Raw genomic sequence first — 17,141 nt, 5'->3', positions numbered from 1 at the left:
AGCGCAGCACCAAAGGCACCGGGAGAGGAGAGGGAAGGCTCATTAGGACAGAGCCTTCCCTCTCCTTAGGTGAGTATCTGACTTTTTTATTTTTAGTTTGGTAACCACTGGCTTTAAAGAGGAACTCCAGTGAAAATAATGTAATAAAAAAGTGCTTCATTTTTACAATAAAAAAATTGTTTGCCCATTGTAAAATCTTTTGAATCCCTGATTTAGATTCTGACATTTATTACATGGTGACATTTTTACTGTTGGCAAATGATGTAGCTGCTGCATGCTTTTTTGGCAGTTGGAGACAGCCATTTCCCACAATGCAACAAGGTTCACAGACAGGAAACTGCCAGGAGTACCACGGTCCTCAGAGTTTCTTGTGGGGGGGGTGGGTTCACCACAGTATCAGCCATACAGAGCCCTCTGATGGTCTGTTTGTGAAAAGGAATAGATTTCTCATGGAAAGGGGGTATCAGCTACTGATTAGGACAAAGTTCAATTCTTGGTCGGAGTGTCTCTTTAAACGGGCTATGGTCACTAGACCTTTATAATAAAATCCCTGTGTCTCTGCATCCTGTCCCTGTGTGTGTGTGTGTCCCTGCTTCCAGACTTGACAGTTTGCGGTCTGTGAACCTCATTGCATTGTGGGAAATAGCCGCTTTTTCCAACTGCCAAGCAAGCAACTGTGTGCGTATACTGCAGACAGCGGCGGAGGACGGGCGAGCAGGACGCATCTGTGCTTGGGTTACTGGGGGGGTGGTTGGAGGTTGGTCGGGGGGAGTGCCCGTAGCCTAGCATACATTTTTTTAATGGGCAGGCTTTTTTTATTAGTATGGTATTTAGCTGCTTTATAGAAATGACAAAGAAACAAATTACAGCCATTCTATAAATACCTAACTAAGAGTTCTAATTGGAATCTAATGTGTTCTTATGGTGTCACATGGAAACAACTTGCTGACAGCAATAAAAATCTGACATACTTTACACCTTTTTTTCCTGTGACACAAAGCCAGGAATATCCATATTCTTTACCAATAATGGCCAGATTACTATGGATTTCAAGGCTCCTTACATTTAACCACTTGAGGACTGCAGGGCTAAACCCCCCTAGTGACCAGGCCATTTTTAGCAAAATTGGCCACTGCAGCTTTAAAGGGAAGGTCCAAGCAAAAAAAAAAAAATGAGTTTCACTTACCTGGGGCTTCTACCAGCCCCATGTAGCCATCCTGTGCCCTCATAGTCACTCACTGCTGCTCCAGTCCCCCACTGGCAGCTTTCTGACCTCGGAGGTCAGGGCCACATTGCATACATTTTTACGCATTCCAGCTAGTGCAGGAACAAAAATGTACGCGTTGCACCACTAACGCATAAAAATGTATGTGTTAATGTTCCTGCACTAGCGGGAATGTGTAAAAATGTACGCAATTCGTCCCTGACCTCCGAGGTCAGAAAGCTGCCAGCGGGGGACTGGAGCAGCAGTGAGTGACTACGAGGGCACAGGATGGCTGCATGGGGCTGGTAGAAGCCCCAGGTAAGTGAAACTCATTTTTTTTTTTTTGCTTGGACCTTCCCTTTAAGGCCAAGCTGCAGGGCCGCACAACTCAGCACAGAAGTGATTCCCCCCCTTTTCTCCCCACCAACAGAGCTCTCTGTTGGTGGGGTCTGTTTGCTCCCCCCATGTTTATTTTTTTTTAAATAAATATTATTGTTTGTTTATTTTCTTTAAAAACCCCTGTTTCTTTAAATTTCTTCCCTCCCACCCTCCCCACAGCCAGCCAATTATGGCGATCGGCTGTCATAGGCTTCTGCCTATGAGAGCCGATCGCTCTCTTGTCCCCCATGGGGACAGCTGTGTCACACGGCTGTCCCCAGTGCAGCGCTGCTGCTCATCGCAGCGCTGCACCTAGTAAATAGACGGCGTGATTGCCGTCTAACAGTCTCCCGAGCGGCAATAGCCGCTCGGAGACTGAAGGCGGGGCGGAGCTCCGCCCTCCGAGCATGAGATGCGCGCGCACCATGCGCGCGATCTCATGCAAAACAGAGCCCCAGGACCTTACGCCAATTGGCGTTAGGCGGTCCTGGGGCTGCCGCCGCGGCCACGCCCACTGGCGTGACGCGGGCGGCAGAAGGTTAAAGCTATACACTAGTAGTTCTAGATGCACAAGATGCCCAAAGTGGTGTAAAATAGTGATCACACAATAATTATCATCACACAATAATTATAATTATCCTTAACAAGGTACACAGTGTTATTTTTAATTCGTAAGATGGAAATGAGACCTTTAAATAACGTATTTCGCGCCGTATAAGACGCTCCGGAATATAAGATGCACCCAGGTTTAGAGGGCAAAAACCAGGGAAAAAAAATATACTTAACCTGGTGCGTCCATATTCCAGGGGCATCTTGTACATGTTATCCCCCAAATGGTGTCTGCCCATGTGTCCTGTCTCCCTATGTGTCCATCTCCCCATAGGTCCTGTGTGCCCCTTCTCCTCATATGTCCTTCTGTGTCCTGTCTCCCCATGTGTCGCCTCTTCGTGTGTCCTCCTGTCTCCCCCTGTGTCCTCCTGTCTCCCCGTGTGTCCTCTCTCTTCCCGTGTGTCCTCTGTCTCCCCGTGTGTCCTCTGTCTCCCCGTGTGTCATTATCTGCCCCCTACCCCACCCCCCACGTGCCACAGCTGTCCCCATCTAATCTCTTCCTGAAACACTCCAGCAGCAGCGGCAGCTTACCAGATCCATTTCGCCGCGAGGACTGCAGACACCCGGCTACTCCATGTGTTTCCTCTACTTCGCGGCTACTGATGACGCAATCAGTACAAGCCGCGAAGTAGAGGAAACATAAATTAGCCGGGTGTCTGCAGTCCTCGCGGCGAAATGGATCTGGTAAGCTGCCGCCGCTGCTGACACTAGGGAAATGTATACAATGTGGATGCGAGACACGCGGGGGGGGGGGGGAACGCACGCATGGCGGGGGGGGGGGGGGGAAGGGGCAGGAAGAACTTAGATGGGGACAGCTGGCACGCGAGGAGAAGCCAGGCACAGCGAGGACACAGGCAGGGAATCCCCAATGGCGGCGGTTAATATCGGCGGGCGTTCGCAAGTTGGGGATTCCCTGCCTTTGCCGTATAAGACGCAGGAACTTTTTCTCCCCATTTTTGGGGGAGAAAAAGTGCGTCTTATATGGCGGAAAATACGGTACCTGGTATTTAGACAAGACACTACTGTCCTTTCTACAGAAGGCTGATTTTCAGTGCTCTCTCAAAGTTGATAAGACAAGAATTGAACAAAGCTCTCCCAAACAGGGTCATATACACTGCATGAAAACGCTTTTTCACTCTATTCGAAACTAGAATAAACTTGGCTGAGGCCAGGCTAAAAGCCACCAAAACCATCACTCTCCATTCATTACTGCCTAAAAGACTCAAAAAGGTACACAGCAAACTAAACTTGCAACCTCACCCTATCCTATCTTCTCACATGAACCATTGTATTCTCCCTGCCTAACGCTAACTTAAAGGACAACTGAAATGAGTGGCATATAGAGGCTGCCATATTTATTTCCTTTTAAGCAACACCAGTTGCCTGGCTGTCCTGCTGATCTATTTGACTGCAAGCGTGTTTGAATAACACCAAATACAAGCATGCAGCTAATCTTGTCAGATCTGACAAGAGTATCCACTTCAGGCCTCAGTGCATTTTCACCTTATGCTTCTGCGCAATTTTCACATTTCAGCGCTCCTCCCATTTATTCGTCAATAACTTTACCACTACTTATCACAACAAAATGATCTGTATCTTGTTTTTCCCACCACCAATTAGGCTTTCTTTGGGTGGTACATTATGCTAAGAAGATTTTTTTTTTAAATGCATTGTAACGGGAATATGAAGGAAAACATTTTGAAAAAATGCATTATTTGTCAGTTCTCGGCCATTATAGTTTTAAAATAATACATGCTACCACAATTAAATCCCACGTATTTTATTTGCCCATTTGTCCTGGTTATTGCACCATTTATATTATGTCCCTATCACAATGTATGGCGCCAATATTTTATTTGGAAATAAAGGAGAATTTTTTTTCAGTTTTGCGTCCACCGCTATTTACAAGCCCATCATTTAAAAAATAACAGTAATATACCCTCTTGACATACATGTTAAAAAAAAGTTCACTCCCTAAGGTAACTATTTATGTTTTGTTTTTGTTTTTTTTAATTGTATTTTTTTTTATGCAAAAGTTTTATTTAGGCATTTATGGGACTGTGGGAGGTAAGGGGTTAATATTAAATTATGTGTAGGTCTCTTTATTAAAATAAATGGATGTAGATGTAATTTTACTATTTAGCCACAAGTTGTACTCCGTCATTAGCTTCCTGTGTGTCCTTTTAGTCTGTGAACAGGAACTAATGCGTGTAAGTGTAATTTACAGTGTTTACAAATGACCGCAGGCATCTCATTGATGCCACGATCATTGACACAGGGACCTAAAACCTTCTTCCCATTCATTGATCTCCGGGCTAACGTGCAGCGGCGAAAATGCGCACGGAAGGGCGTGAACGAGTAAGTGGGAGCATGCACAGCAACGATCATCGCAGATACGAATATTTACTCCAGTGAGGCTTAGATGAAGTTTTTAGGGGAGTAGATATACTGTACTATAAACATTAAATGGATATCAGAAACACCTGATCTGCTGCAGGCTTGTTCAAGTGTCTATGGCTAAAAGTATTAGAGGCTTAGATTAGAATTTGGAAATTCAAACAGATATAATCGTAGAATGAGGGCATGGAAAGAGGTTCGGGAACTATGGCATCCAGAGCTCGCTTCAGGTTTGTTTGGGATTTCACTTCAGCTTTGTTTGAAAGAATAAAGCTTTGCACACGCACTACATGGTTCTTCAGGGCTCCCTCTGCAAAGACTTTAGAGCATGTACAGTGGCCTTCGATCCCCTTCAGGATCTCAGCCAGAAATCAGTCTGATGGATCATCTTGGCCCAAGCCACTGTTCTTTCATTCATCCCACCTGCATGTGATGTTCAGTTGTGTGCCGTGCAATCGGCTATCCTCCCCCCCTCCATAGCAACAGCATACATTGCTAGTCTGGTGGCTAGTGATGTGTCTGTACAGTTTTACGACCACACTGCCACCTGAGGGATTGAGTTCCAATTCCTGCCAGGTGACAGTGATGGTAGATGTGTACACGCTATGAGCCGCAATGGTCTGCTTTCCCACAACTGAACAAAATGGGCATGCCGATGGATCCTATGCTGACAGATTCGTTTACACATGTCCATTTTGGTCGTGGCAGAGACAGAATGCAAACTTCCAGCAGTGCATGACTTTTCCAGATGCAGATATTAAGATATGTCATAATATCAATGCTATTATGGCATGTCTGATGCAAAAGACCTGTGGACAAATGTAACCTATGGACAACTGCACTGAGTAGTGTGGACCTAGCCTAAGAGAACTGACACTTTTTAGTAAATGTTTTGTACCTCAGGCACAGCAACAGGTCACTCAGGCAATAAAAGTCATGTTCCAAGGGGAGGAACCACAAGTATACCAGATTCAGTCACATAAGTTGGAGAGAACAGTACTTACCCACCAACAAAGCAAAGAATATAGAAGGCAAAATAAAATATAGCAAAAGGTCCAAATGTTATCAGGAAGAGCACAACGCCAAGACTTCCCCATCCCCATATGGAAAGGCTGGCCTAGAAAAGGAAAGAAACAGGAGATCATGAGACAAACACAATCTAAAGTAATCACTTAAAGCTAGTTCAGCCTTCCATTTTGTTTTTTAATTGATCTGACAGTAAATTTGCATTTGTAATGCACAAAGTTGTATGCATTTCACAATTGTGCTTAATATCTTGCTACGTCTCGGAGGTCCACAACACAAGGACATGACAGGGCAATTTTATTGGAAAGACAGCTGTTGAATTTCTTCCCCTAGCTCATCACCACTCACAAAGCTGACTCTACTCCATTTGCTGCCAAGAGGTTGTTTTATTCAATATAATTATTATATGCTGCTTAAAGTGTAACTTTGTGTGGCTTGTACTACATCTACAGCTCAACGGAAGTTTATTTACTTTTACAGAGCACTAAGCTACTGTAAAGGAAGGTGAAGAGACTGTTGAGCTGCAGTCCTGGTCACAAAGTTGTATTCTGGGAGGAGGTTAGTGGGGTCAGGTGATTTGCAACTCCCACTCTCCTAGCAGCAAGAAGCTACAGGAGCCTGCCAGCCAGGTTCTTACATCATATTTATGGCAATGCACACAACTTTGTGCATTGTTAATTCATATTTACTAGCGCATGCATTAAAAATAAGGGGCTTTAAGCAAAGGCACAAGCTTATTCTTGTAAAATTTATACAGCGGCTAGCTCTATATGTCAAGCAACTCCATTCATTCACAGCATGTTTATTTAGGTTTCTTTTGACAGACAGAGTATAGTGTCTTTATGATTTTGAAGAAAAATATTGCATAGCTGAGCATATATTGTAGTTATCAAAATGTGAGATTCAGGACCGCCCTTTTATTATGTACAATTATGAAAACAAGCATAACTTCGAATGTACAAGTTAGTTAGGAAAATGCTATTCTTACAAGTGATACAGAGAGGTGGTGAACAACGTGGGTTGGAGTGGCACCCAGAAGACAGTGAAAGGTGTGCCCAAGCCAAAAGATCCCTGCACTCTTGGATCCAATCCAGTAGTGAACAAAAGAGGACTGGCACTACCAATAAAACTGTTCTTTCACTTTATTGGCATAGCTGCAAAAGACATTGATGGCGTGCTGGAATCGGCAATCAGGTGAGTTTTAACCCACTCCAAGGATGGAGGGAGGATCGAAAGTATTTTAGGAATGTGGACCGCAGCATGTGGCCCAGGACACGTAAAGTTTGCCCTGGCCTGATCTATAATCATATGTCTATGTATGTATCATGTAGTGTATGTAGTCTAGGGCCAATTTAGGGGGAAGCCAATTACGGTAATTTATCTGTATGTTTTAGGGATGTTGGAGAAAACCAGAGTGCCCAGAGGAAACTCACGCCGACCTGGGAAGAACATACAAACCGCGTGCAGATAGTGCCCTGGCTGGGATTTCAACCGGGGACCCAGCACTGACCACTAGGCCACCGTGCTGCCCAATGGAATGTGGTTTTTTTTGCATTACTACACTTCTTATGTTACTATGTTAAACAGAATGTATTTCCAGATCCTACTGGAGGAAGTGGCCACCATGCATGCTAAATGATATACAGTATATTCTGGCGTATAAGAATACTTTTTAAATCTCCTGAAAAGCAAGGGGTCATCTTATACATCGGGTGTCAATGTTGCCGGGTGATACACCCTATCCTGTTACCGACTCTAAGATCTCGCTGCCGAGTACTGTAGTGAAGCGGTGCAGGCGCACATGTGCGAGATCTGAGAGGCAGAGAAGGAGGTAAATAGGATACATGGGCGGCCAGAAGGGTGAAAGAGGACATGTTTTATGGGCACAGTGTGATCTATTTTTCCATACCGCTCTGATAAACAGGTAAACAAGGAGAGCTGACCAATCCACTTAGGGAGAGTTGACCAATCCAACCAGTCAATCGTCTGTATACTGTTATATACTGGGTACCACAGTACAGCACCAGTGTTTGTTAATACACAGCACCAGTATAGGATTTTTTTTTTTGTGTGCATTGGAAGAGGGGTAGTCTTATATGGCGAGTATATCACAAACTCTATATTTTAACTAGAAAAGTTGGGGGATCATCTTATACGCCCAGTCATCTTATTCGCCGGAATATACGGCAATATAGTGCAAGCAAGGATTGTATGTTATGCCAATGTACTATAGTCAGGGTAGCTGGCACTAAAAAGCAGTATTTATGCAGGCGACAGTAAAAGAATCAGAGACACCTCTTTGTTTCTTGGACAAATTTCCCATTAGCTAAATGTTCTTTTTGTCTTAATAAATGGGTTTTATTTTAGTATGTAGCCAAAAGGGGAGAGAAAAATATTAGTTCACAGAAATGGATTGCTTGGCTTACTGAAATCTCATTTCTAATTCTAATAAATTCAGGAATAACAAACCTGCCATCGTTCTGCTTCATTCATCATTTGTACATAAGATTTTATAATGTTGCATTTTTTGTGTTGTACTCTCTATAGAAAGATTCAGAAGCCAGGCACTCTACAGAGACAGAGGCGCTCAGCTTTGATGTTACTAGCAGATGCTTTTTTACTCCTATCTGTATTGCATGAGAAAGCAGGTTTAACCTGCGAAACGCGATGCACTTTATTTTGGAGTACCCAATAAACGTTTTTTGACTGAAAATCTACAGTCGTGTGTTCTATTTGGAGGCGGTAAGTCCACCACTGCCTCCATTATTACCAAAATTGTTTTTTAAACTCATTTAGTCACTTTTATCCTTTTGGCGCCTCTGTTATATTATTGCAGGCACTCTACAGGTTCACCAACATGTGGTACTTAGAGATGCAATTCTGTAGGAGAACTCGGGGTTGTGGCACCCAGCACTGATTCTTTGATAAGTGGCAATCGTAACATTTTCATTGAGATTTGATACTGTACAGAGATCCGGTCTGTACTTCAGAGATATACTGGCGACATGTTCCAGGCATTTCAGATTGGACCACCCTGCAACTTTACCCATGTTTTCAAAAACAGTTATATTCCTGCATAATATGTAGGGAGTTGACACATCCAAATCCTTCTGCCTTGGCCATTTAGTGACGGGACAGGAACAGCAAATAGGTTTCATGACAGATTCTTGGAAGTTTGCAACAAACATACTGTATGTGCTCAAATATAAACCAAACCAAGTGTAAAACCCTTTAAAGTGTATGGGGCCCAGTACACTAACCACGTTGCGTGGGGTTGTGCAGGAAATTTCCGACCCACCGCAAAGTCAGCAGCGCGTTACCGTGCGATGTCCGCAGCAACGGGGGAGTGCATGGAAGTCAATTGGCAACACAGAAATTTTAAATTTTATTGGCGGCAGTACGGCGTGAATACGTGAAACGATATTAATACACTGGGGAACCCAGTGACTTACTTCCTGTCCAGCAGGGAGTTTGGCACTGGACAAGGAGCGGTGATGGGCGTGCAAGCAGTGGTGCTATGCTGTTGGCGCACACTCTGCCGCAGGATCAGATGAATCTAGTTTTTGGCATTGTGCTGCAATGTGATAGGTGTGGCACATCGCACCCCTTTCCTCAGATGTAAACCTGGCCTCATATATAAACAGAGAAGCAGGTTATTGCTTCAGCATCACCCCAGCTGGTAAATGATCACCCACTGGCTCAGAAAGTTGTATGAATCTCTCTCATCACTCTCATCACTTCCTGTTGCTAATGCAGCTGCTGGTGGTGTTGCCATTTTTTTTATAGTATCTCCTTACAATAAACCAAAGTACAAGTCCAGAGTGAGCAGCAGAGAGTTCCAAAGACAGAAACTGAATGGGTGGAATACAGGTTTAACAGCTAAGCTATCTCAGCCATCCCCCCCCCCCCCCAGTCTTTGCACTAGGGATCTTACCTTGGTGGGATTTGACTGGGCCATTTTCAAGCTGCATAAATTTGCATACAAAATTTGCATAATCCTGCAGCAATTTGGAACTCATTGACTATCAGTACTTTTTACTTGTAGCTAATATTTCAATTAGCTTATTGCTTAATTAGGCTACTGAGGCTCAAGTTCACTGCCACATTTTATTATTGGTCCTTGAACATGAACAATTTCCTGGCTGTCCATCTCCAAGGCTACTTCCATAGTGGGGTGTTGCGGTACATTGTGTCAGACGATATAATCCCATATGCAATTATATTGTAATGGTAAGTTCACATCCATGAGTTAGAAGTGTGGTGCGATGGATCCATCGGGCATAACAGTGCATGCTGGGCTGCAACAGTTGCAGTGAATTATACTTTCTATGTACTGTATGATTTTGTGCATACGTCCCATCACATGCATAATGCGTGATGCGACTGCATGCCTAATTCAGACAATACTGCAACCAAAAAGATCAACATGACTGGCAGGCAATTGACATTCTTTTAGGCCTCGTTCACATTGCGTTCCGCTCGCATTAGCTTTCCCGTTAGGCTTTTTTTTTTTTTTTAAGCGATTTTTTTTTTTATTCCCGGCACTTGGGTAGGCGTTGCGTTTTTGTGAAAAGCGCTTTTCTAAGTGCCTTTCCCCAGCATTTTTTTTATTCACTCCCTGACACAAGTCAGGAAGTTAACTCTTTGACCTGTAAAAGAATAAATACAATGTATTTATTCTTAAAAACGTGAATGCCATCGCTGCACAAAGTGATTTTGTGAGCGTTTGCATTTTTACTATGCCTTCCATTGAGGTAAAATCGCCCCAAAAATGGTACGGGCACCGCTTTGCTGCACACACAGCGCATGAACCGTCTCATAGAGATTCATTGCACAAGCGTTTTGTGTGCGATTTTAAGAATCGCCTGCGCTTGAAAAAAGGCCAAAACGCCCCTAGTGTGAACAAGCCCTAAATGTCATAAGCAAACAGGTGTAAAAAGAATCCTAAATGCAGCTCTGTCCTAAGAAAGCTCAGAAATGACAAGGGCTCCAATTTAGTAAAATACCACATTCGTGGTAGTATTTTACACTTTTTTTCCAAATTCACAAAGATTTCCTTGCATGCGGTAATAGTTTGGTAATATACCAGTAAAAAAAAAAAAAAAAAACATGCTTAAATTCACTTGGAGCAGGTCAAGCAGGAAGCTAGAAGTCTTTCCACAAGTGGTGTGGCATATCCAGTGAATCCCGAGCATCCCTTGAGGGCCAGTTTCCACTAGCGCAGAAACCGGGCCGAATTCGGAGAGTTTACCCGCAGGCAAATCGAGTGGGGAAAACTCTCCCATAGGCAACTATGGCGCTGCCGGCTGAATCGCTTACCCTAGCGATTTGGCCAACACTGGCCACAGCTTTTGCGCGGGAGGCTGCGAATCGATTCGTCTGCTTTTCCGCAGGAAGTGCCACCGCGCGTCTCGCAGCCTTGCGCGATGGCTGGTGGAAATGGTCCCTTAGATGTCCATACATACTCATTAGAAGGAGCTCTTCTGTGTACCTATATATAGATATGCACATCTAAAGGAATGCAGGAAAGCCTTTTTAAATGTCTCCTTTTCCTGCTTTGTCTTTCTAAAGTCCTGCTGACCAGTGCATCGGATCAAATGGTGTGAGAAGAAGAGCTGTATGGCTCTCCCTATTGGCTGTCTGCAACATCAGTTGTAAGTTAACAGCTGGTTAGAGCTGGAGATAAATACCGAAACCCTTTTTACTTGGTTACCAAATGTGAATTTATATTTGCTGACATGTGTTGAGACATTTATTGCCCACAAGGTGGTAATTTACCTCAATAGTCAGTAATTTTACTTTTCAGTGCTAATAGGTTTAGTGAATTGGTATTTGGCAAGATGATCAGTAAAATCAGCTCTTTTCTGCATTACTGAATGCAGTAATGCTTAGTTAATTGAAGACAAAGTGACTGTTTCGCACAGAAAAAAGTTACAGGATGCTGGAAAATGATGCTGGGGCATACAGCAGTGCAGTTACTACGCATCATTGGCTAGGGTCAGGGACAAACAAAGAATGTTTTTTTCATTGCATCTAGCAGTACTTCAGTTTAGCATACGGCCAAGAAGAGGTCACATTTTGCCTGATAACTTCTTGCTATTCCTGAAGTCACTCTAAAACTGCTTAGCAACTCTTTGAAGGAACAAGACTGTTAAGACGATAGTTCCACATCTTTTGAATAACTGTACAAAGACCATCTCAATTAAACATGCTAAAACTGTTGCAGTTCAAACAAGCTATTCCATTAGAATTTTAGGCGTGCTGATCTAGAACAACATTAGGCTGCTTAATAGTTTTAACAAAATCTCATTCTGTAGTAACAGCTAAGATAGAGGAAATAATTATTTTCATGAACTTTGCCGTAAACGAGGTCTCACAATATAGTATTTTTCTCACCGATTAATTAAATACGCAGGAGGGTAAAATATACCAGACCTGTCATGATTTTCAGCAAGCTGTAAAATAAAAAGTTTGTGGTAACATTATTGTTACCATGTTTTTAAAATGTACCAAACATATTGCACAGTGTTGCAAAATAAAAAGACGGGAGCGCGCGCGGGCAGCGGCGTGCACGAGCGGCGGGAGCGCGGACAGCGGCGGTAGAGCGGGAGGTACGGATTTCTCCGTCCCTTGGTTTTATAAGTGTGGAAAAAGGGACGGAGAAATCCGTACCACGGGGGGTAAAGTGGTTAAATACCAAAATAGCACAATTTATGACACACACGGGTTGATTCACTAAAAGTACTGTGCGCGCACAGTGGCAGTTAATTTTAGCGTGCACAAGCTACGCGTGGTTCTGGCAGCATAGCGTGTGCTCTTAAGTTACACACAACCATGCAACGTAGTTGTAGCTCAACTGCGATACTTCACTAGGGAGGCCGCTGCTACGTTAGTGCAGTATCTCAACAACTACATTGCGAGGCCCTAGGATCGATCATGCGCAACTTAAAAGCGCACGCTACACAAGGACCGCCCTAAATTTAACTTGCGCGGTTGTGAGCGCGTTACCTTTAGTGAATCAACCAAAATGTCACTGTTCCTTATGCTGGGAATACACAATTGATTTCCATTCACTTCTATGAGAAATCGATCAGAAAAATGATCAAAAATCAGATCGGACATGTTGGAACTTATCTACCTGCCACAAAATTTCATGGTCTATTCCCAGCATTAGAGGAGCTCACTATCTAACCCCTATAATAGTCAAAGTGTAATGCTAGGTACACTCGAAGCAATTTCCCCGTGAGATCAACAGGTCGAATCGATAAATTCCAATACATTCAATCTGCCCCAACTGATAAGATCGATTTTCATACCACTACTCCACATAATTGATCCTGATATCAATCGGGAGCCTTTAGGACATGTTGGAAATGATTGATTTGAGCCCTTGATTTGACAGAAAATTGCATCGTACGGTATACATCTAGCACAATGTCCCTACCATTGTCTAAGGTCCCTGTTACACATGCTGAAATCCCCAATCCACATTCAAAAAGGATGCGTGATTATGTGAATTCAAAACCGAATCCCCCTGCCATACTAATGCACGGCAATGGGATTCAGAAGAGACCTGTGGGAAAATAGATCTGCAACCTGGTTCTGCAAATCTAAACATCATATGGGCCAGAATCGCTGTGATTGTTTGGACTTTATATAAATACATGAAAATGCTGCAGGAGTTTTTTTTTTAATCTTCCGGCATGCAATTTGGAAGCAATCTATTAATTACAACAGCATGTCATTCCAGATCCGATTTTGTGTGTGGGAAAACCGGAAAAAAATTGCGTCATGTGGCAACTGAGCCTAAGGCCATATTTGGAGAAGAATACATTTCCAAATAAATACATGTGCACCTGTATTTTCAAATGTTAAGAGATATTCAGCATTTGAAAATACTGGCATATATGTATTTACTTTGACATATATGTATATTTTGTTGCACAGCACCCTGCTTACACCATGGTTAAAGGGTGCCGACCTCGCCAGGTGGGCATCTTCTGTGCCGCTCGGGATCGCGCTTACGTGGCCTGGAACGTTCTGCGCAGGCGCAGTACTGTCCCTGCGCAGAATGCTCCAGCCCACGTGAGCGCAACCCCGCAACGGCTGCTCAGGCGCTGCTGAGGTCGGCATCTGCACCGGAGGCGACCCTGGGCCACCGCAACTGTGGCAAGGGATATATCGGCTGCCAGGGGCTGGAAGAAGCCCCAGATAAGTAGATTGTGAACAAGCTCTTAGGTCAATCTTAAGCTGCAACATGCTAAAAGCCTTCAAAACTTTAACTGGGGAAGAAACTCCAGAAAAGTTCCCATACTTTATGCTTGAGCTCACACTGCTGTTCTTATAAAAGCTGGCAAAGGTCCTTCCTCATGTGTGAGCTACCTGTAGAAGAGGATTTCCCTCTTGAATCAAGATTTAAAACTTGTCATTGAAATAATGGCCAATAGATTCACCAAGCACCTGATACACTTTTACCAAGCTGGTTTTAGATCACACTGTAGAGCTTAAGACAACACCACACAAAGGTTGAATCTGATCCAGGCAACTCGGCTGAAATCTATTCCTTTAACCTCTTGACGACCAGCTAACGCCGATTGGCGTAAACTGGTCGTCTGCGGGTTACCATCCATGTCAGTTCACGGAGGGTGTCTCCGTGAACAGCTGGCGAGCCGCCGATCGCGGCTCGCCGGCAAAATGTAAACAGGCGGGGAAGAAATCCCCGCTGTTTACATCATACGGCAGATCGGCGATCCCCGGCCTCTGATTGGCCGGGGATCACCGGCATATGATAGGCTGAAGCCTATCCTTCAATGTGCAGGACGGAAATCCGTCCTGCGCAGCTTACAGGGGGAGGGAGAGGGAGGCAGCAGCGAGACGGCGGAGAACGCTGCGGAGGGGGGCTTTGAAGAGCCCCCCCCCGCTAAGCAAATGCAGCCGGCGGCGATCAGACCCCCCCCAGCAGAACATCCCCTAGTGGGGAAAAAAGGGGGGTAGTCTGATCGCCCTGCTGCACTCCTGATCGGTGCTGCGGGCTGTAGAGCCCACGCAGCACCGATCATTGAAAAATCCCCTGGTCGGCAAGTGGTTAACGGTTCTTTCAGCTGAAAATACCCCAATTCACTGTGTATACAGGTAGTCCCTGGTTAACGAACGAGATAGGGACTGTAGGTTCGTTCTTAACCTGAATCTGTTCTTAAGTCGGAACAATGTGCTATCTCTGTCCCCTGTACCTCCTCTGTGCCCCCCGTACCTCCAGTGCCCCCCTCTGTGTCACCTCTGCCCTCAGTGGCTGCTTATACAAGTTTAAAAGCCATTTTTTCTATGAATTTTCTAAAATAGATTTTCTCAAAAACTACAAGTCCAAGTTGAAAAATGTTTTGGCTTGTTCCCATGGAAACACTGAATCCATGCTGTTTGTATCGGCGGGTCATTCATAAGTCGGGTGTTCGTAAGTCGGGGACTACCTGTACAGTATAGGCAAACTTATAGCATCAATGTTTTATACGCCACACAAACCTAAATCCAACATTACTCATTTCTTTAAAAAAAAAAAATATTAATTAAAATGTTTGGTTTGCAACACACACACACACACACACACACACACACACACACACACACACACACACACACACACACACACACACACTTTCAGGCAATAGAAAAGATGGAACGTATAGATCCCACATTTCACCATCACGCTTACTGGAAAATACTGTAATGCTTAAATTAATTATGCACAGCATGTTAATGAAAATGAACAGTTGTAGTCCCTTGCTGACGGATTAAGTTACATTTAGCAGAAAATAGAAGCCAAAGTGCTTTCCATGGTTTAATGGTTATTCGATAAACAGTCATATGAGTTCTGAACAGCGTACAATAAGACAACAAGAATATCATGGAGTATTACTCAATAATGAGATAGCCTTGAGTTAAAGAAGGCTGTGTCTACAGCGATCACACCCTGAATGATACAAGAACTGCATCATAACATCAGGTGTGGCAATCTAACAACAAGGCTTTCCTGGATACCATTTATGTGCGTATTACACACAGGAAGCATTGTTATCCCAGGGAAGCAATATCAGGTAACCCTGAGCAGAAGATCAACTTTGTCACCTGGAGCCCAAAACTGGCATCCATCTGAAAGTGCCCATTGTTCAGCAAAGATCTGCCGTGAGGTTGTAAGCCTTTATTTTAGTTTCCATTGGCACATTTATGTTCAGCTGTGGAGTAATGTATGAATACACCACACTAAAACCTCACTGCAAGACGCATAACCTGGTTTCCAGTGCAAACAGCCTAGACTTCAATAAATTCTTGTTTACTACATTCTTACACGACAAGCGCAGAATGTCTGTAGGCACCATAAAGAAATTCATAAGCGAAGTCAAACATGAAGGTTGTTTCTACTTTTAAAATATACCCGAGGTGAAAGTGATATGAAGGCTGCCATATTTATTTCCTTTTAAACAATACCAGTTGCCTGGCAGCCCTGCTGATCTATTTGGCTGCAGTAGTGTCTGGATTACACCAGAAACAAGCATGTAGCTAATCTTGTCAGTTCTGACAATATTTTCAGAAACACCTGATCTGCTGCATGCTTGTTGTTCAAGGTCTATGGCTAAAAGTATTCGAGGAAGAGGATCAGGAGGACTGCCAGGCAACTGGTATGGTTTAAAAGGAAATACATATGGCAGTGTCCATATCCCTCTCACCATGGGTTCCCTTTAAGAAGATTTAAAAGTCACCCCCAATCAATAATGCAGACATTGCACAGTATAGATTTACCTCTGATGAAGAGACTTGGACAGAAAGCAGGACGCCATTCTTTATGATCATCATCAGCACCGAGCCTCTTGCCTGCACTACTGTCAGCTGTCACATACAGAAGCAGTGTGTGAACTCATTAATAACCAGCATCAACATTACTAGCAGGTCCTGTAAGCTGCAATGTGGGGCCTCCATGGACAGGACTTGTTTTCCAGCATATTTCACAGATGTTTGATTGCACTGAGATGTGGAGAAAATAGAGACTCATGGACATGTTCACTTTAGAGTATTCACCAAGATCTTCACACATGCAATAATAGTTCAGTAATTTACCAAATTCACAAACGTTCATGCAGGATCATGTAAATTGTTATGTTAGGGAGGGAGCGCAGAAAACGCTGCGGAGGGGGGCTTTGAAGAGCCCCCCTGCAAAGCGCAGCAAGCCGGCGGCGATCAGACCTCCCCAGCAGGACATCCCCCTAGTGGGGAAAAAAGGGGGGGGGGGGGAAGTCTGATCGCCCTGGCTAAATCCTGATCGGTGCTGCGGGCTGAAGAACCCACGCAGCACCGATATCAGGAAAATCCCCTGGTCCTTAAAGAGACACTGAAGCGAAAAAAAAATGATGATATTATGATTTGTATGTGTAGCACAGCTAAGAAATAAAACATTAAGATCAGATACATCAGTGTAATTGTTTCCAGTACAGGAAGAGTTGAGAAACTCCAGTTGTTATCTCTATGCAAACAAGCCATT

General features: G+C 43.9%; 1 protein-coding gene across 2 annotated transcripts in view; it reads right to left on the bottom strand.

Moving 5' to 3' along the window:
* SNX13 (sorting nexin 13) overlaps window positions 1–17,141 on the bottom strand; it is a 199,908-nt gene that overhangs the window by 132,656 nt on the left and 50,111 nt on the right. For both annotated transcript variants that reach the window (XM_068235995.1, XM_068235996.1), the window contains exon 2: window positions 5,593–5,705. In XM_068235995.1, the coding sequence (XP_068092096.1) occupies window positions 5,593–5,705 (113 nt within the window). The remainder of the gene's footprint in view (window positions 1–5,592; window positions 5,706–17,141) is intronic.

This window comes from Hyperolius riggenbachi, chromosome 5, assembly GCF_040937935.1.
Source record: "Hyperolius riggenbachi isolate aHypRig1 chromosome 5, aHypRig1.pri, whole genome shotgun sequence".
NCBI classification, from domain to species: Eukaryota; Metazoa; Chordata; class Amphibia; order Anura; family Hyperoliidae; genus Hyperolius; species Hyperolius riggenbachi.
This window is presented reverse-complemented; position numbering and strand designations above follow the sequence as displayed.